General features: G+C 33.6%; 1 protein-coding gene across 1 annotated transcript in view; it reads right to left on the bottom strand.

The window, feature by feature from the left end:
- Nucleotides 1-2841: 2841 nt before the first annotated feature.
- Tsp5D (Tetraspanin 5D) overlaps nt 2842-22611 on the bottom strand; it is a 93472-nt gene continuing 73702 nt past the window's right edge. The window contains exons 4-7 of the mRNA XM_089640165.1: nt 8154-8330; nt 6536-6772; nt 5905-6058; nt 2842-3333 (exon numbers count right to left, since the gene is read on the bottom strand). Coding sequence (XP_089496291.1) covers nt 5966-6058; nt 6536-6772; nt 8154-8330 — 507 coding nt within the window. The 3' untranslated portion in view covers nt 2842-3333; nt 5905-5965. The remainder of the gene's footprint in view (nt 3334-5904; nt 6059-6535; nt 6773-8153; nt 8331-22611) is intronic.

A 22611-nucleotide genomic window follows, 5' to 3' on the forward strand; every position in this document is an offset into this window, starting at 1 on the left:
CAGTGCTCGAACTTATGAACCATAGCTATATATATAGGATACACTAGTTGAGTTTTCTGTCTTTTGCAAGTATTTATTTATTATAATGGATTGTTATTGACAGCTTATCGTGAGGATGGTGAAATGTCCCCATAGTCACTTAACTTATTTTAACAAACTTAGATACAATATAAAACTGACAATAAATTCTTTAATAATATAACCTATTCATAGTCTATAGCAGCAAATAACCTAATTTTATTTATATAATAATAGAAATACAAAAAATATATATAGTAATAAACACTAAAGAAGAATGGTAAAATGAAATTGGAATACGTTAATTTTTTATTATTATTTTTTATATTTTAATGTTTTCCTTATTTTCATATTTTAGTACACTTATTTTGTTTGGAAAAATAGATTATTAAGGTTAAATGCGACGCTCGTTATAATCTACGTGTTCATAGGTAGTGTTAGTTCATTTATTTTATTAAAATACGCTTTTTGTATGACAATGTTAAGACAAATCATTTGTTTGTGCCTGTACGTATGCAATATGAATATAAATAAATAGTTTATTTCCTTTAAAACTTTCAAGAAAGGCATTCAAATACAATGTTGTTCCGATGATACAATCCAATGTTGTATTTGTATGCATTTCTTGAAAGAATTGGGCATTTTTCCGGACAAAACTATTAATTCATGTTTATACTGCGTATGTACAGGCGCAAACATATAAAAAAAAACAAAGCAATACCTTGCAAAAAGCGTATTTGAATAAAATTAATTAATTTACGCCATCTATGACAATGTAAATTATAAAGAGCGTCTCGTTTAACCTTAAAAGGAAAGTGGGAAAACCAAAAGTTTGGAGATCGGTTCGAGGCATCGATATAATTTGATCGATGATTCGAGGCTATAATAATTAATGATGAATCGTGGAACTGATGTAGTAAACATATTTGAGGATATTAAATAGAAAAGAAAGAGAACAGATAAGAATATGAATCATGTACTATTTAGCCATGAACCAAAAATATATACATAATGAACTATAAATGAGAAACTTTAAGAGGTATAAAAGCAAAACCACTAATGTCCACCAATGCAAAATGTTCAGAACTTAGATAAAACAATTTGGATATTTCCCTTAAGGTTAAACGCAACGCTCGTTGTATTCTACGTGTTCACAGATGGCGTTAATTAATTAATTTTGTAAATACGTTTTTGCAAGGTATTGCTTTACAGTATTAAGACAAATTATTTGTTTGCGCCCGTATATACACAATATGAATATGAATCAATAGTTTTGTTCGTTTAAAGACTTAATTCTTTCGAGAAAGGCACACAAATACAATATTTTACCGATGATTCAATCCAATATTGTATTTGTATGCCTTTCTCGATAGAATTGAGTTTTTATATGGACAAAACTATTTATTCATATTCATATTGCGTATATGAGGGCGCAAACAAATAATTTGTCTTAATACTGTAAAGCAATACCCTGCAAAAGCGTATTTAAACAAAATTAATTAATTAACGCCATCTGTGAACACGTAGAATACAACGAGCGTTGCGTTTAACCTTAAACTTTTTCGTTTTTATTGCAAGCCTATCCACATTTTTAAATCAATCATTTTTAGGTTTGTTTCTGTTGAATGAATTTTGAATTAGCTGTACCCCGCCACGCGTTGCCGTGGCTCAGTCTGTCTGTGCAGATAGAAAAACAATAGTGCGTGTTGCTTTTACGTCCAACGTGTTTTTGCATGTTTTTACCTGTGATCAAAATTGTGTCAAAATTTCAAAGCAATCATTAAACATCTTACGAAGATTTAAAATTTGGAACAAATGAACATTTTTATTTATATAATGAGATAGTAGAGGTTTTGCACTTCAACCAGCACAGTGGCCATATTGGATTTGCAAAGTACTTACATGTTTTCTGGCTAGTGATTGGTGCTTTTCGGGAGTGGTGCTTTTCGGGAGTGGCGCTTTTGAACCTCACCAAAAGTGGAAGAGAGATGGTTTTGTATTTGACCACCGTTTTAAAACATGTTTTTGAATGGTTTAGAGGCATTGTTACTTTGGTTTGGAGATTGTACTGTTCAGAAAGTGAAATATAGATTACTAATCAATCATTAGGTCAAAATGAACAAAGTGCGGATAGTGGCAGTTTTGCTTTCTCATTTAATGATTGTCATCAAAGATATCACAAGTAAAAATAGAAGCATTATATTTTCTATTAAACACCCAGCTCTGTCACAAACGAGAGGATTGACGAGAGCTACTTGATTCAGTATTCAACATAATATAACATTTATCAACAAAACATATTATAGGTAAACTTAACCCTCTTTAAAGGTCCCCGAGAATACCACAGGAGCATTGACGAACAAAGTCTAAAATCACACCAGTTCAAGAAATTGGGATACAAAAACATTTATCAAAAAGAAAGTGCATTATTTCGCAGTCAATAGATCGAAAGAATATTGCCATTTGCCTTTTGTTGGTCTACAAAGACCAAATTTGTCTCGCAAGATATTGGCTTTCGAAGCAAGGTGAAGGAATTAGATGGGGAGTTTACTTATGAAATTATCCCACTAGTGGGCCAAATTTTTAGACCGAAATTGTAAGACACGCCGTATCTAGAGTTGATATATCAATGCACAGGAGCCCTTTTCCTACCCCACGTTTGAAGTATAATAACAAAGAAACTGGACAAAAGTCTAAACCTTATCCACTTATACAAATAATTATCAAAATAAATATATTTTATCACAAGGAATGATGGAATAACTATCTTAAATCAATGATTATACAATAATGTTCAATGCATCTCCTTGTTTTACAAAAGTGAATCTATTTTAAATTATGGCTGCTCACATAAAAATTACAATAGAGGTATAAACTAGGCGAAATTTCGAACATTTTTCATCAGTAAATAATTATTTGTAATATTATATAACCAACATTTTAAACTACTACAATAAACATACAAACTAAAGGTGTAAGTTTAAAAGTATGTTTTAAATTGGAAAGCCAAATATATTATATAAAAAAAATGACTACAAAATCATTCTTTGAACGCTTCTTCAATCATTATTATTATATTATTATTCTTTTCTAATATAAGAAATTAAATTGAATGGTTTACACACCTAATAGATTTTAGAAGACATATTTGAAAATAGATTTTGATTCACGTACATAATATATTAGTTTTTAAAAGTCACTAAAGATAAAACGATTTCTATAAAATTAAAAATCTCTTGGTTATTCACCACATTATCAAAAACTACTTCCAGTCCGAATTGCCAGATGAGAGATCTTCACGCAGCTTCCGAATAACTGAAAAATAAATAAAAAGTGTTAAAATATATAAAACATACATAATATGCAGATTCTATAGAAAGCGCAAAGATGATTGTCAGACAAAAGTCCATAACCGAGAAAAGTGTCATCTGCACTGAAGGGATAAAGGGAGAGAAATGTGTGGGGATGAGTGCATGTGTGAAGTAAGTATTGACAACATCAGTTTTCTTTCAAATAGGTATAGATCCCTCTAGAGATGGTTGATATAAACCTTTTCCTCAAAAATTTCAGTGACTGGTGTGTCATTGTTGCATTATGTTTTTTATTTTCTTATTAGGATGACATTATATTGCTTTAGGTATTAGTAGGTTTTATTAATCCTTTCTCTGCCGGAAGGTATTTGGTGTGGAAGTGCCGACAGGCCGCGAAATCAAATCGTCATATAGAACAGCAACCAATAATAGGTTTTCATTTGTAAGGATTTTGACAGTTCACTTGATGGAACTATTTTTTGTTGAGCCATCAAACCTAAAGTGGATGTTTTGATACTAGACCCAGCTTGAACACAGGCGACTTTTGTTCATCATTATGTTTCCCTTTATTTATAGAATATTGATGTTTTTTTTTTTTATATTTTAACCATATTATTCCAACTATTAATGTGATTTTATTCCAAGATAGAATTTTGTTTTCTGCGAAAATTTCATTACTGTTTGCTAGTGCATACTAGCCCGGGAGGTAGCGTTGCCAATGAAAAAGTCATAATCGATAGTTGATCTCGTACTACTACTCAGTGAACTAAACGTCAACTGCTCAAGTAGCGGTTGGTGTGGGAGGTTGCTAAAATAATACAAAAAATATTTTTTTATAAATAGTTGACATTATAGTGAGTTGAAGATATATCGTCAGCTGCATCGTGGAGGGGAGATAATGCGTCAGCTGATCATATTTACTCGTAACAAAACATGTAAAATAAAATAATAGTACGCCGGATGAAATTTAACTAGGTGATTGTTTACATAGTTAAAAGTATGAAAACAACAATCAGGTGTGTGTGACGCAAAAAAAGGTGAAAATTATTTGAGCATTGTTACTACACTTTTTCCTATTAGACACATATTTCGAGATAGATTCTGGAGCTAACTGATCCCATGCCGGACCCTTCGAGCTACCTGAGCCCCTCCCTAAAATTTTGAAGAAGCTTTTTTAGCAGAGGGGATTTACGTGTTTCTCTGTCGTAGGTGATTGGAGGTGAGTCGTACAAGCTCGTCTTGATACTTGGAACAATTAGTACGGGTATGAAAAAATGCTTATTTCAAATAACTGTTCCCTAGTATTTCGCACGTGTATAATGTATGTTATGTATATGTAGCAAGCACGTCGCCCAAACCAAATAATATGATGTCAACTATTTATAGAAGAAAGTTTCAACCTGCGTACTATTATTTTATTGAAGTGAAACTTCTTTACGCGCGTTATGCAATTTCGAGGACAGGAGTAAAACCAACTCATGACCGTCATCAAAAACCGTGATCATTTCGCTATAGGAGCCTAGCCAATATTATATACCTACTTTCGGTCACTGTTCAAACTCAGCTTCGCGGTCTAGAGGCAGAGCGCGAGACTCTCGTCGTGAAGAACCGAGGTTCGATCCCCGCTTAAACTATTTTTTTTTTCTTTTTGTGATTTTTTTAATAATAATTTTTTTTAAAGTGATAAAATGCTTTTTTTAAAAGTGATAAAAGATTTTTAGATATTTTGACTATATGATATTTTGGTCGAATACGTAATAACCGCGGTCTAGAGGCAGAGCGTTCGACACTCGTTATGCAGGACCCGGGTTCGAATCACATATTTTTATAACTTTTAATTTTTTTTTATCAACGATTTGTATTTTCTTATTGTGATTTTTTTAATAATAATTTTTTTTAAAGTGATAAAATGCTCTCGTGCTGTGACTTTTAGATATTTTGGTCGAATACGTAATAACCGCGGTCTAGAGGCAGAGCGTTCGACACTCGCTATGCAGGACCCGGGTTCGAATCCCATATTTTTATAACATGCTACTTATAAATATGTCAATAGACAGAAAAAAGAGAGAATTAATGAAAAGAGAGGAGAAGAATACTAAAAGTTTCACTTCCGTCGTGCGTAGGCTTGCCACACACTGTATTTTTTTTTTTGGATTACGCTTGGTTCACCTATCAGTCATACTAGATCTATTGAAAAAGATAACAATCGATAGGCACAAAAACATTACCTAAAATGCAACACTACCTCCCGGACTATATTAATCCATCTTTTACATACATATACCATTTTGGATATTTTTGTTCAATAGTTTTTCATCTAAATGTTACAAAGGGAACCAGTTAAAAAAATAACAGTTCCTTAGAAAAATAATATCGATTGGTCGAGTGACAACAGCCAGTCACCGTGACAGGAATATTGGTCATCTCTAGGTCACACTTCTATAACGGTTGAAGGGTTCATATTATATTATAATCCTCCATCATATTAAGACATGCACATGGTGTATTACAGCATTGAAGGATCTGTGGATCTATCTACGGAAGTATGCAGTTGGCAGGAAGGGAAGATTGGTACCTCATTGTGTTCACTCGGATGGCCTGTGCTTGTAAGTCTCAGCTAGTGGCTCTCTCTCCAGTCAGGAGGCGGGTTGGTAGGACTTGTAGGTGCGGGAACCCCTCTTGTGTCTCACAGTACAGAATAGAATCATGGACGATATCAGACCAAAGAGCTGAAAAATATGCAACAATGAATATAAAATGGGAGTAAAAAATTTAATGAAGAAAATATGTAACAAATCTATACACTCATGTTGGCAGTGTTAGCACCACACGAAAAGATAAATTAGTCGATAGTTGATAGACAATGACATTTCTAATCACTTTGAATAATTTCACATCAATCGCAAGCATTTGACTTATTTATTATAAATGACAAATGCGATCGACAATATTAAAAACGTCATTTACAAATATGAATAACAGAACTGGCCCCAAATGAGACCCTTCGGGAACACCATGCAAAGGGTTCGCAGTTTAGTAAATAACTGTAAACAATACAATCGTACGAGGCATCACATGATGTAGTGATGTAAATTCAAGAGCCTAACATTCTTATATCAAAAAAAAATCACAAATAAGATAATGCAACTACTCAATGACGCTGCATACATCTCAGAGAACAACAAATTTTATAAATCAATGTTTACCTGTATAAACGCGACTAAAAAGCCAACAACCGCCGCCAGATGCAGTCGCTCCGTCAGCCAAAGGTTGAGGCGAACAGCGCAGCCCTCGGGCCACCAGAGGCGGGGCTCCCCGCGGGCCCCGCAGCCCCCGCGAGCCTCGCCCTCAGCACGGCAGCACGACTCGGGCACGCGGCGCTCCAGCGGCCAGGCGCTGATCTGGTACCAGTCCTCGTAGCTCTGGACTCCGCAACAACGTAGCTGGAATTTGAACAAAAAATTACTAATTCGCAATAGATTTTAGATTGCTTTTATTTTAATCGTCTGCACGTCGAGCCGGTTAAAGATAATAATAAGCAATCCCAAGTCTGGCATTTGACACATTAGATTTGTTATTTTTTGGTGCGATCGTTGTCTCTAATTGAGAAGTTTTTTTACTTTATATTTTTTTTTATTTCGAAAAGCTTTTTCGAGTTCTCTTTCTAAAAATTACACAATGTACACGATTTGATTTTGCTGAATCGTCTTAAGATTTTCTTATCATTTTCCGAGTGTAAAATCAATTCAGGGGGTATTTCACTATCCTCTTAATAGCTTATCCATAGGATAACATATATTTTAGATTTATTTATTAAGTCCGAGTTTACTATTTGGTACTCAAACCTAGGAATAGTGGCTATATATATTGAATAAGTTAGCCGAGTTTTGTACCTATCATGAGTATTTATTTGTTTATTTATTAATATACGTAATCTTATGGATAATTTATCAAGAGGATTGTGAAATACCCCTTCAATTCTACTGAGCCGAAGAAAAGAGGAAACATTACCTAACTTGAAGTGTTGCTGTTTGCCCGTTTGTATTGTTGTCGTTGGATCGTTTTCTGTAATTTATTATTTTGGTGATATTTTTATGTAGGAAAACCTTGTCAGATTCTCTTTCTAAAAATCACATTGATGATCAATCATCTCGATGTGACATCAGTCAATTATTTATTAATATGTCAGTGAAGATAACTGATATCAGTTTTCATCCCTCTTATCTGCTGGACTGTGCAGGTTGTAGGAAATGGATACGTGTTGTATTATTGGTTCATTACGTCTCAAATTATTCACTGATAATGATGCAGGAAAACGGGAAAATATATACACTATCACAAAAACCGTTAATAATGAAATAAAATGAAGAAAATTCCATTAAATAAGTTCCTATAGGTACCTGCTCTATTACTAAACCCATAAAATAAATAATAACACTGGAAGTGCATTCTACACAAATTTGAAAGGAAACAAATATTCCATTTAGCCCACAATCCCAACGCCCCTTCTCCCGTACACTCACCTGACATCGTAAACCGATTCTTGTATCGGAAATTAAAGCCTTAATTAAGCAAATATTTGGATCAAGAGCCCACAAGACTTCTTCTGTTATTCCTACTCTATAATTATACCCAACTTAGTTCCTATTCTGGCAGAAAACGTTAGCCATAAAATTAGCCTGATAAAACAGAACATGATAAAAATAATCTTAGTCAAGGTTTTTTTTCTTCGCTTGTTCTATTTTGTCATTATTCTATATTTCCATGGGACTCGGCGAGAATACCCAGGATAGGATGCAAATATATTTTTGAATGTAACTTCACCTCATTTTGAATGTGGTCCCAGATCGGCACCAGGTTGTTGTCTGTTACGTTGTATTGGGTCTCAATGCCCTTCTGCAGCTGCGTCTTCATCTGAAAGCCGATGGAGTCTCTGAACACGAACACCAGCGAAGCTCCGATGAACTCTCCGCAAAGGAGAACCACAACGAGACTGAAATACTAAACAAAAGAAAATTGATTAGTAAAATAATTCAGTGGGTATTGAATTTGAAAGTTGAGTATGAAGAAAAGTCGATGGCTTAAAAGTAAACAAATATAGTTTTATGATAAATTGACACACAGATGAAAAATGTTAAATAGGAAATAACAAATATAAAAGTATTGGAGCATGGTGAAAAGACAAGAGACGAATAAATAGGAACCGGAATCGGTGGAGAACAATTTGCACTCCTCTTAGACCATATCGAAAAATGCCATTCTGAGATAAATGATTTCTGGGAAGAAATCAAAGGATGTATTTGATTTTGAAGTGAAACTTCTTTACGCGCGTTATGCAATTTCGAGGACCGGAGTAAAACCAACTCATGACCGTCATGAAAAACCGTGATCATTTCGCTATAGGAGCCTAGCCAATATTATATTCCTACTTTAGGTTACTCTCTAAACTCAGCTTCGCGGTCTAGAGGCAGAGCGCCCGATTGTCGTCGTGAAGAACCGAGGTTCGATCCCCGCTTTAACTATTTTTTTTTCTTTTTGTGATTTTTTTAATAATATATTTTTTTAAAGTGATAAAATGCTCTCGTGCTGCGACTTTTAGATATTTTGACTATATGATATTTTGGTCGAATACGTAATAACCGCGGTCTAGAGGTAGAGCGTTCGACACTCGTTATGCAGGACCCGGGTTCGAATCCCATATTTTTATAACTTTTAATTTTTTTTTATCATATGCTACTTATAAATATGTCAATAGACAGAAAAAAAGAGAGAATGAAATGAAAAGAGAGAGAGAAGAATAATAAAAGTTTCAATTCCGTCGTGTGTAGGCTTGCCACACACTGTATTTTTTTGTCTTTTTGTACAGTTCGTTTAGAGATGTAATTGTTTTTGAGAGGGTATTTAATGAACTTGTTCAATACTTCTGCATTATTAACTCAAAAATAATGCACATTTTTGACTTGTAGCAGTCTAAAATTAGAGGTACGAATTATTACTGAAGAGAAAAAATCCCTAGCTAATTAACTCAATTATTTTAAATCCTATAATAGAGCTAAATAGAATGCATACGTATAACAAATCCTCAATTTTAAACATAAATGATAAATATGTACTAGGTATTACACCGAAGTTTATAATAGGTAAAATGAATCAATATAGTAACAACAACGTTCCATTCAAATAGTGAATATGTATTTTAACGCCATTGTTAATATTATCTAAAAGTTACAGACTAAAACCGAAAAATGGCACAAAACCGAACTGCACTAGTAATAAAGAGGTTCTGGTTACAATACAATAGATGTCAAGGATTTGGGTCATTAGTATTACAATAATAAATAAGTGCGGTGAGCGAGAGATTCTCGGATTTCATCGATTGTTAGAATTTGTGTTAATCTGAGATTCTGAGACTAATCGACCGTTCAAAATTAGGATTTAGATAACTCAATTCTCAAGTTTTCATGGCCGTGCAGAGTATTTTTTGTTTTTCAAACTATTATGTCAAGTAATTATAAAATTAAGCACGGGGTTCTGATTTTGTTATCAAATTAAAAAGCAGCTCAAATCTTAACTATAAAGCAGAAAAATATGTCGTGCGCATTGACGTATTTTGTCGTGCGTTGAGTTATTCCACTGCTCTGGAGGTGTATCAAGAACGATTGATAAAGCCCTATGTCAATAAGACATTAACATGACATCTATATTAGCGATATTTACGAGCACGATCAGAATATGATTCCGACAGTCGGTTGACAAAAGTTATTACGATATTCATTATAAATACAATCACACGAATTCTTTATGGATATTAATCAAAATAGTGATTTAGCATTAAGCTTCGCCGATTTACGATTTTCTAATAAAAGCTTTTGGTTCACCTTAATTACTATAAAAGGCAACTATCTGCATTTGGGAAATGTTTAATTTTATCTGGTCTGAAATAGAATAACAAGTTTAAAACATGTTATACAGGGTATTAAAGGACGTACTTGACTTAGTTCAACCAGTGATTCCTGACCAACCCTCACCCCCATACTATCAGAAATTACTGGTTAAAATAAGTAAAAGTTCGTCCTTTAAAACCCTGGATACAAGCAATAATTTATCTGCGTGAGTACTGTGTATGCGTTCATATAATCGTTCGCTGCGATACCTAGTTTAGATTATCTATCGATATACATAATGTTGGATTGTTGGACAAACCACGTCCAAAAAAGATGCCTAATTTAGTATTATGTGCGTGCATCGAGTTGAACACCTAAATATTAAAAACATTCAATGTAGTACAACGGAGAAAGCGCATAATTGATAACATCACGAACTATCCGCGAATATTCGTGATGAAGGCAAAAAAAGTTCACATGATTTTCATAATAATGATAATTATTATCGGCTGTTTCACTTACTTTCAAATAGAGACAAAAAGCAGACTATTAGAAATTCAAATTGCCTGTCGTTGCATGTAAGAATATGCACCTTAATTGATGTAGCGATTCAGAACAATGTATATATAGATATATTACAAGTCAAAAGATATTATCCAACTCGGATATTTTCAGTTGCGAACTTACCAAATACAAGAGTTCCATAAAATAATATTTCTCTGATGGTTTGTTGTGAATAATGTTATATCTCTATTGTTTATATTTCTATTATGATTTGATTTATATCTACAACCTCTCTCCATGGCTATAAATGTTTTGCTTTGTATATTTTTCGTTTTATATAATCTTTTGTTTTGTATAAATTTTTGAACTCTGTCTTTCATTTAAAATTTTTGTCTCAGTAGAGGTGAAGTCACAAGGAGGAAATACATGATTGGTTTTATTTTGGCTATATAATACTTATGTACAAAATGAAATAAATGTAAACTGTCGATTTCCAGAAAATTAATAAATAAATAAAATAGATAAACCAAAACATATTTTTTTCTCAGTCTAAGGACTTGAATTCCATCAGTAAAAATATTTACAGATAATCTTTAAAACAAACCTTCGTTGGTTTTGAAACGTGTGTCCTACCTCCCGCAAATAAGATGTTTCTGCGCGTATAATAAATAATATTAGTTATTCATCTAATACGAAGAACAATGGAGACATCTATCAAAATACTGTGTGAACCCAGTCTGGGAAATTTGCTCTGATTCTCGATATAACAATATTAGAAGGCCGCCTGTGAGAATATTGGATCGTAATAAGATTATTGCCTTCTGTACACAATCTTCACGAATCTTTTCTCATTTTTTTTACTTCATTTAAGGCGAAGCTTAGTGCTAAATCATTATCTTGATTAATCTTCATAACGAACTGGTGTACATTATGAATACAATAAAATATGCTTTAGATAAATTGAAAATTTTCCTATCGTCTATCCCTTGAGTAGAATACAAATAATAAAAAATAATAAATTCTCAATAAAAAATATAAATGTCAACTACATATTTTTTTAAATAGAAATGTATGAATGCGTAAAAGGAAAGAACTTTTAAAATATAGTATTATAGCTAAGATTATCTGTGACAGTTTCCCTTGATTAACTTTTTTTCTTTCTTATAAAATTATTTACAAAATAAATTAAAACCACTTTTGTGCTCGCAATCGAACGTTTCTAGACTCCGTTTGTCAAGCTATTTTAATGCCTTTTACCCACATTCGTAACAATATAAGGCATACCAAGAATAAACACATTTTTAGCTTGTAGCTTCCTCTTAAGTGAAATTATATCCAGGAGAAATTGGTTTAGAAATCTATTAGTTACACGGAGAACACTTACAGATATGAATAATTTTTAATTTATTAAAAATCTGGTCAAATTGTTCGTTAAGGACGGGTCTACAACGAATTAATTGACAAATTTCATGACAAACTATCAGTAAAGCACGAATATGTTGAAATCGGAACACGTGTTCTTAAAAATAATGATATTTTCGCATCTCGTCCATTAGTAAGCACAATTGGGGATGCCATAGTCTCACTGGCTCCAAACGGTTGGAACTCTTATGCGGTATTCACATTAAAATATATATTTATTTATTCAGACAAGGCTACCTGCATGAACACGAGTTAAGATATATTCTGAAAGACTAATATTGTATCAGGAAATGGTTATGCGGTCACATTTTTAACAGTAATTTGTTTTTTTTTAATCCTTACTCATTTTTCTCGTGATGAGCAATGACGATTAATTATTTTTTTAACTTAATGACAATTCAACACACCTTCAAAAAGTGACATAAAAAAGTGACTTAAGCCGTCAAAAGCGATCAACAAACTAACCTGTAAACGTGACCTACGTAACCTATTTAATGAGTTTTTATTATTCACAATGTACATTTGTTACGTATAAATTTTTTTATAAAATTAGCGACCGGTTTCGACACGTCCGTGTCATTAACTAGCTATTTTAAAACTAACAAATGTACATTGTGAATAATAAAAACTCATTAAAAACAAAAAATGTCTAGAAATTGTTACATAGTGAATGCCAAAGAAATACAAAAAATTGTAACCTATTTAACCTAGTTTTTGTTTTATACTTTTCAAGACTTCATATGACTGTTTAAAGGTGTGTTGAATTATCATTATGTTGAGTTAAGGGGCACCGTGTTAGTCGTATTGACAAAAGTTTGAGTAGTCTTTACGTAGATATAAAAAATATATGATTAGTCTTCCAGGGTTAATAAGTTTTAAAAAATACCTAAGCACGAAATATATTAGGAATCAATAGCATCAAAGGATATTGATCAATGAATCCATTAAACCTCAAAACGATAAAATTTATATGTAAGTACGTATTTTATTGATATCTCTAAAAAGTTACAAGGAATGCGTTGTAACTTTTTTTAAGTTGGCAGGTTCAACAGGTGTACTTAAAAAAAACCAACGATTGGTGTCAACCAATTATAAAACTAGGTAAGATACCTTTATCGTTCTATTCCTTCCGGAGAACTTCTAAATGATGAACCGTTAGAAATTTTTAGAAACAAAAACTCGCGAGCTCCCGTCTAGATGTAGGTTAGGGATTAGAATTACAAAACCATCAACAAAACGTAATCAGTGTTCTAGTACGTTTTTCCTATTAAAGTGTTTGTGATGAATTAGTGCTGACCGTTTTGTAATAATTGCTATTTATTTGTATCTCAAAAGATACATTATTTTCTCAGTGGTTTTGTTTGAAATCGTGAATGTAATGTTCACACGTACAAAATAAGTAAAATTATATACACTTGAAAGTAATACATATTTTATTTAAAATATATACACGAAAAGGACGTTGACACGATGTAGGTCAGGCACATACCTTTAGTCGACACAAGACTCTAATAACGAGGGTTTGCTCGAGGTTCACATTTTATTTATTTTTTTATTAATTTATCAATTTTCTGGAAATCGACAGTTTACGTTTATTTCAGTTTGTACATAAGTATTATATAGTCAAAATAAAACCAATTTTGTATTTCCTCCTTGTGACTTTACCTCTACTGAGACAGAATATGAATTCAAAAATTTATAAAAAACAAAAGATTATATAAAACGAAAAATATACAAAACAAAACATTTATAGCCATGGAGGGTTGTAGATATAAATCAATTCATAATAGAAATATAAACATAACATTATTCACAAACCATCAGAGAAATATTCTTTTATGGACCTCTTGTATTTGGTAAGTTCGCAACTGAAAATATCCACCTTGGATAATACGCTAGCAACATAGTCTGTTCAGGCAAGAATTCTGCTTGGAGTTCGTTTTGCATTGATCCACCCTGAACAGGACAGAAGAGCGCGTTGAACGCGCAGGTAAATTGAATTGAATCTTATTTAGCAACTCTGGGAATTGAATATTATTGTTAACTACTTTATACAGGAATAGTGCATCCTTATGATGTCTTCGTACACTCAGTGAATCAATTTTAAATTATGAAGTTGCCTCTGCATAATTATTAAATCTTAAATATAATTAATTCCGGCGAATTCGTAATGATAATGTATATTTTAGAGAGATCCCTATAGATGTTTGTTATTTATATTTAAGATTAATAAAAACAATACCTCACCATTGAACTATTTTATGTGAAACAGCTTTTTCATTTATAAAATTAGTGGTGAGCACCAGATTTTATTTTTCTAGACGATGAATTTGTAACTTCCCGAGGGATTCCTCTAGAAACATATGAGATTTTAGTAATACATTCATCAGTTAAAATAAACCCCGCGGAAAGATCAATTTTCTAGACTGCTAGGGGAAATTCGAACGTAGTCATTCATCAGCATCACTTATGTCGTTAACCCCCCACATACCCAATTTCTACCGATTTATAACAAGTTTCTCGTTAATGTTATTTTTGAAGATAATATCTATACATACGTTAACTATATGAAATTCCCTCGATAGAAAAAAAATCGCAAAGTAAGCTCCGAAAATTATTAAAAACACATTTTGTTCTGTCATTCAATATGTTATAGACATGAAAAAAATCATAGTGCTACTAAAGCGGTTGTCGAGAGATTTTTGCTGTATTTTAAATGAATCGTGTTTTATTAAATATTTTCACCATTTTCGCTTCATTATTATCGTTTTTTTTTAATATTAGCGCGCTCCCTCTAACAATCGCATGTACATATCTCTCTTTCAAATCATTGAAGGCTTACTACGGGGCCTTAAGATTCTCACTTTATTTTAGAGATTTGCGAGGGCAAATTCAACCACAGGTCTGTCCAAAGACAGGGCAGTTCGTACATGGCTTCTTCATGTACATCGTTAAGATTCCGACTTTATTTTAGGGTATTTATCGTCTTAATACCTAAGCTGGGAGCTAAGCTTAATACACATTTCTGGGTTGAATTTTGTTTAACCAACCCTCTAACTTCAACGTTGGCGACGTCGTTTCCATTATTAATTTAACTTTAAAAATAGGGCAAAACGTCTTAATAGGTAGATACTGTTTATTCCCAATTGTCTGATTATTGAAAAAAAAATACAATTTTGGACGAAACGTAATTAGTGATATTGGTAACGCAATAGTCCTTTTTGGTTCAAAGAAAAATGGTTAAAATAGTATTTACCTATGAAAACATAGAATAAAGAAGAGAACTAGAAGTGTCTTCTGTACAAATTTGAATGGACACAAATGTTCCATTTAGAACGCGCTCTGTCCCACTTACATCGTAGATCTCATTTAAATTTCGTAATCATAGTGAAACACAGTTTTGTATTGGAAATATAAGACTTGATTGGCCAAATATTTGAATCATTAAACACGTGCCAGCATTTTTTGTGTTCTTCATTATTCTACGGGGTTTTCCGATAAGAGGTGTTATTTTGAATAGCCCAATATTTCGGTAGATGTTACTTATGAAGCTGTCATTTTTTGACATTTGACAAGTAGAAACTACGCCATCAACAAAAATGGAACGATACACGCTTCAACAACACATTGAAATTATTAAAATTCACTTGAGTGAATCAAATGCAAATCATCTTGAGTGATGAGGCCCATTTCCACCTCGGTGGCTTCGTCAACAAGCAACATTGTCGCATCTGGGGCTCGGAAAACCCAAGAGTTATTGTTGAAAAGCCTATCTATTCTCAACGTGTGACTGTTTGGTGCGGTTTATGGTCCGGCGGAGTCATTGAACATTACTTTTCTAAAATGAGGCTGGAGCAACAGTTACGGTGAATGGATTGCGCTATCGAGAGATGATTACTGATTTTTTATGGCTGGAATTGGATGGTATTGATCTGGACATCGTTTACTTTCAACAAGACGGCGCTATGTGCCACACAAGCAACGAAACCATTGATCTTTTACGATTGAATATCAATATAACACCTCTTATTGGAAAACCCTGTATGAAAATGTTTGTGTCAACCAGAAATAAACTACTGTCAAACGCGAACAAGCCAATAAAACTTACAAACCTGTGAAAAGAAATTAACCCATTTAGTACGTCGTGAATAATTAATCATCAATAATCCTCTACCTAATCTGAGATGAAAGGTGGCAATTTTATTACTCTGATAAAGATATAAATTTGTGAAGGTGTTAAAAGCATTGACCTTACTACAAGTTTACTTTGATTCCGCAAAATACTTTCACGGCGTGAAAGTGCCAAAAGGTATTCACTATGTAGGTACTGTGAAGCCATGATACCTGCTTGCTACTTACTGCTTCTACTTGCACAGAACTGCGGGGAGTTCACAAGTTATAATACACAGACGATCAGAGCTATATTGCAGAGTGGGAGATATTTGCAGTATCGCCCCGGATCGCCACCATTCTTATGTGTGTGGTTTATTTATGATTCTTATCGAAACGTTGCTTGAAACGGCTTTAGCCATGTTTGGTGTCCAGATCTGAACAACCAGGTACTTCACCACCTTTATCTTTCTAATCTCCTTCCCCTCCCCACTACCACAGCGTCACAACATACTCCAATAAATTATCACAATAAATTTTTACGACTTGATTACAAAACATTGACTTTTCTCTACTTTCTATTAGTATAATATCCATGTAGTATATATTTATATATAAACCATATATATATATATATATATGGTTTCATGATAACTCAACACAGTGACAATTCAAGATACTTTTAAAAAGTGATATAAAGTCATTAGAAACGATGAAAATTTTTTTTTAACCTAATCTAACCTAATCTAACCTAACCTAACCTACTTAACCCAGTTAATAAAGTTTTTGTTTCATCACTTTCCATGACTTTATATAACTTTTTAAAGATGTGATGAATTATCATTATGATGATTTATTCGGTCACCATATATTTAAACCTTCCTGAAGAAAATCCCTAAATGAAGTGAATATTCTATGAAAATCTGTTGCGTAGAAGAACTAAGCGCACAGACAGACCCGGAAAACGACTTTATTTTATACTATTTAGAGATATGTCAATTCTATTGAATTTTGAATTCATTGGTTCCTGGCATATAGGCTCTTCTGTTGCCGGATTAATTTGTAACTTCTCAAACAAAAACCTATGTTTTCTGTTTTTCCAAAATTTTTAAACCCACATTTTTTCTAAAATCAATCAAATACCGTATTCAATCATTGATTGCTTCAAACAATTCTTCATTTAAATATCACATTCTTCGCAACTATACGTTTTAAATTACTAGACGTGTTATGCAATATCCAAGAAGTATTGAACTAGAATTCACATTTTTTTCCCAAGACAACAAATTATGACCGTTTGTAACAAAATAATAACGAGACGACTTGGACGTGTTTTGAACAACAGAACAAATAATGCAATTAGGTTGTTTCCTTGTCTAGTGATTGCAGCATTCATTTGAAATACAACTTTTACAAATGCCAAATTCCATCCTCAATTCTTTAAATACAATAGATAATATCAACATTACAGGATGTGTCAATACCATATTAAAAATAAGGAGCAAAATTACAAAGCAAGACAAAATTGATCTTTTCTCATTTGAAATAATATGAATCAGTTAGCAAGCTTTTATGTTTCCTCTCACTGCGCATAAGTCTTACTACTCTTCTAGCACAACTGTCCCTTCACACAGCATTCCCAAAAGATAAACAGTGTGAATATTAAACACTCACCACTCCTGCGTGAAAATATAGTTTCAAAATCTGTTAAAAAATTCTACTGGAGGCTGTAGATTCTAAGACTATAGTATTTACCAAAATATTTACAATGTGAAGTTTCTAATTTTCATCACTGAACGAAAACAGCATGCGTTCTGGTCCCAATAGCCGAGTAGTTATAGGCATTGTCCCGGTAAGACAGATATCCTGGGTTCTTTTCTCAGTTAAGACCGTTACCTTTTTACTTTTATGTGTCTTGTTCTGTTTCATGTTTCGTTGATGTAGATTTTATAGTATTATAATTTTTTTTCACGCCTATTAAGGCTTTTACATACATATATAACAATATTTAAGAAATTATAATCGTAAATAGTGCAGGAAGTGATTGTTTAAAACACATATATAAAAAAAATATTGTTGAATTTGATCCACACAGTATGTAGGTACAAAATATAAATATAAAAAATCCAAAGTGATTTTTTTTCAGCCGATAAAATACTGTTAACGTGCAAAATACTGTTATACTGTCATTTTAAATAGCTTTATCAAAATATTCCCCTACTTGATGAAAAAAACTTCAATAAGGTATGCTTATATAATGAAATTGGTGTACTAAATATATCAACAACATCGTAGTATTTGTTTCCTAGCTGTTGAATCCGTCGCGTAGGAGTTTGATATTGGGACGTTGATATATAATTGCTACAATAATAATATATGGTAGGTACTGTCTTGTAACCGACCTGCTTGGAGTATGAAAAGAGACTACATATAATAAATCAGGGGTATCAAACATTGAATTAATGATTTTATACACACAGGTTAAATCGGAAATGATTCTACGATTTATTATTTATTCGTCTTCTTCAATAAAATAATATCGTATTTTGATATCCCGTCAATTTTTACGTATGGGTGGGTATGTAGAACATGAAAAATAAGGTAGTTACTTACAATCCTTTTAAAAGTATCGAGATTGACAGAATTATCGATAGCGAATGCTCATTTGCGGGCTTTCGGTTTGTTTGTTGTCATTAATTTATCATCATCTTATTCCTTTGTTCATCTTGACTCCTATGCTTCCTGGAGTAATGCATTGTGCAAGAGCTAATTTGCATGTATCGCAGTTTAACGCACGACTAGACTCTCTATTTTCTCATGAATGAAACACAACATCCCACCATCATAAACGAGTGTCTACAATGCACGCCCACCTAACTCACTTGTTAAACAATAAACTACACACCTACTTCATATTATTTTCTTTTCCAGAGGTCTTTCTTCCCATTATTCTCAGGGCTGTACTGACCTAGCGGGCTTCCTGGAAATTTGCGATGGGTCGATTTCCGGGCCGAAATTTTTGAAGGCTTTAGTAATACATGGTGTACCCGATAAACTAACCAGAGACTCCTGAACTTATTTGGTCTAATTTAGATAGCATTTAGTCTCTGTTGGTTTTTTACGATCTCTTTTTGATGTTTTTTCAAGTCACTAGAGACCAAAATACCATTTTTATTGTTTTTTATGAGAACCAGTCAGTCCATGGCATCCGCAATTTGGGATATCTTCTAAGGCTGAATGTAATGAAGAGGCGAAGGAGATGAGAAAGAGGAAGGTGTGGAAGTACCTGGCTATTCAGATTTGGTCACCAAACACGGCAAGCCATTTCAAGCAACGTTTTAATTCTGAATGGTAGTCTTGCACCAGGGCGATACTATGAGTATCTTCCACTCTGAAACGTGCCGTAAATATACTATATATGATTTGAAATTAGTAAAATGTGAAATAACAGAAATTAATCAAATAAAATTTACTTGCAGACATTGGGATTTGAACCGGCGACCTCTGGCTTGCTAGTCGAGAGCCTTACCCCTCGACCACGGGGGCCGTCAAAATGTTTATTTTACACTAACGGACCCCGCAATACTTCGCTATTGGTAATGTCTTTCTCAGGCGTCTCCGACTTCTTTCACCTTTCACTACTGTTTACCATAATGGTACTGCTATTATTACATCGACTTCAATTCGGCTCCGTGTCTCATTCCGGTGGAGAGATATTGCATTAAAGTATTCCTCTGGCGCCCCTAACCTCTTCTACCATTCAAATTACTATATCAATACTCCTGGCACTAATAAGAATAAACTTCGAAATTATCAGCCACATCGGCGAAGAACTTAGATAGATTTTCAGTTCAAATAAACTCAGGAATCACTAGTTCGACGGGTACCTCCTGATACACCATGTATACAATTCAAATTAAAATATTTTAAATCAAGGCTAACTAAACCGATTAGTACCGTTGGTTTCTTTTAGAATATATGTATGTAAGCAAAGAATACACGCTAAGCAGTTAAACACCCACTTGACGAGGAACGCGTTTATACTTTTGGTGACCTCAACTATCGAAGTTGATCATCTATTCTGCAGACTAGACCCCGGGACTACATAGCGGAACTGCACAGTACATCTACCACTCACGTAAGATTCGAAGTCAGGAAGTTGGTTGGCTTCCTCTAACACAGTTTCCATAAACCTTCTATCTTAGTTGGGCATTGGGATATTTTGTTCTTTCCACGCCTTATAACCTAACCCAGATTTTGTTTTTATTTATTTATAGAGCGGAGACGGTTTACATGTAGTTCCCGTGAGCACTTTGGCCATAGGCCCACTGTCTATCTCCCATTTTACCCCATTCCTTTAACAGTCACCAGGGTTGTCATTGGATATGTGGCTATGTCTTCTGGTTCCACAACGTGTCTTCCCAGGTCTCATCTTTCCTCTCCAATCCCCCTTGGTTCCCTGAAGGCCCCACAAGGAAAGAGAGCCTCATCTCTCCTATCCATTCCCCTTTGGTTCCGTGAAGGCCCCACAAAGGAAGAGTTCACGAAGGTAAAACAGATAAATAGTTTTATCTTTTTTACATCTATTGCAATTTCGCCTTTTGACGGAAAACCTCTACACTAGTTACCTTATCTCACACTCCACTCAAAAAAATGTACAAGAAATCCTTCAACTCATATTCACTGAATGATCAATTTATTGAATATTTTGGGACACTTTGGTGTTTAAACAATTGGTGTTGCATAAAGCGCTGTCGGGGTATTGCCAGAAGGTTCCGGAGATCAATTTAAATCCCTCTCGTACTGACCGCAGTAATGTCTAACCATTATTTGTCTTTCAGGTTCAATTTCGTAATTAAATTATTTAAATAAAATCAATATCACTCTTCCCATACTTATCTCGCCTCTTCTGAATTTCTATTTTCTTCCAAAAGTGAGTGCTAACAATAATGGCAAAAGCAAAATGATATAAGAATCCATTCGTAAATAAGTACCCAAATAATTTAATGCAGAATAAAGAATGACGTCACCGGGTAATAAGAAGTTTCCAGAAACGAATGTTTGGTCCAAATACAGAAATAATTGGCAACCAAAACGAATTGACGGAATCGACTTCTTACAAGAACTTGGTATATACTGTGTTCCGTTAATTTGGTGCAGAATTTTTTTTAAAATAGATTTGTATTCATAATATTAATTTTGGTGATCTTATTTCTTAGAACTTAGAACAAATAATAGCAATGATCCCTGAATATAGACACAAATAATTCAAAGTGTTCTTCGTCACCAAGAACTACTGACGTGATCAAATTTAGAATGAACTTCTCTTATGACAAACCGAGATAAGATTATAATTCATTGAATTATCACGTTTGGCCTATGATTAAAAGCTTTGCGAGCGGAGATGATTCAACATCGCATAATACCCACTGCGTCTACTTATTAAGATGAAGAATAGAGCATTAACTCTTACTTTTGTCCTTTTCGTAAGAAGAAAAACAGGTATTTGTGGCAGATGTGGGAAGTAGAATAAGTCGGGGGCGTCCAAAAGCTGGTATTCCATAACACGATATATAGGAGAGTAGAAGTTATTATCATGAGTCAAACTTCCGTAAGTGGAATCTATCGTCAACGTTTTATACGTAACGTAGATGATTGTGAGGCTTACGAAACATACTTTAAAAGAGGCTCAGTCAGAATTTCGGCTAATATGTGTCACACTCGCTGTACTTTATTAAATAATCTAGAGCAATTACTTTGTGGTTTAAAACAAAGCTTATTATCTTATTTTCTCAAATAATACACTCTTATCAAGAACAGATCTTGAGTATTATAAATATCCAGAGAGGTACATCCTCAAGATCATAATAATTTGCAATAAGCTACTTGTTTATTAAGTGCTTAAAAATGGCGAAGTTTAACATTTTTATTTTATGTTCGACAAGCTTGGAAGTTATCTAATAAAGACGATTCACACTATCCAGATGTACTCCGAGGAAGATGCGAAAATAATTTTACATGAAAGAGAATTGTAACAGGATGGGAAGTTGGAAGCTAGATAGTGGTACCGATTCATGGGCAAACTGAGTAAAATGTGTACTGACTGGCTGTGTGAAAAGGGATTTGAGCTGGATGGGAAGCTGGAATCTAGTTTCTTGTATCTAGCGACCCATGGGCAGACTGAGGAAAGGTGGACTGACTCTGTGAAAAATGATTGGAGCAGGACGGGATTTTCAAAGGAAGCTAATGCAAGCGACCCTGCAGTCTAATAAAGAGGTGAACTTACTGTTTGATAGATGAATAGAACAGGATGGAAAGTTATGAGCCAGCTAATGGGAGTGATTCAGAGGCAGACTGTTGGG

Source organism: Hesperophylax consimilis, chromosome 15 (genome assembly GCF_061612785.1).
Source record: "Hesperophylax consimilis isolate HC1 chromosome 15, BYU_Hcon_1.0, whole genome shotgun sequence".
NCBI lineage: Eukaryota > Metazoa > Arthropoda > Insecta > Trichoptera > Limnephilidae > Hesperophylax > Hesperophylax consimilis.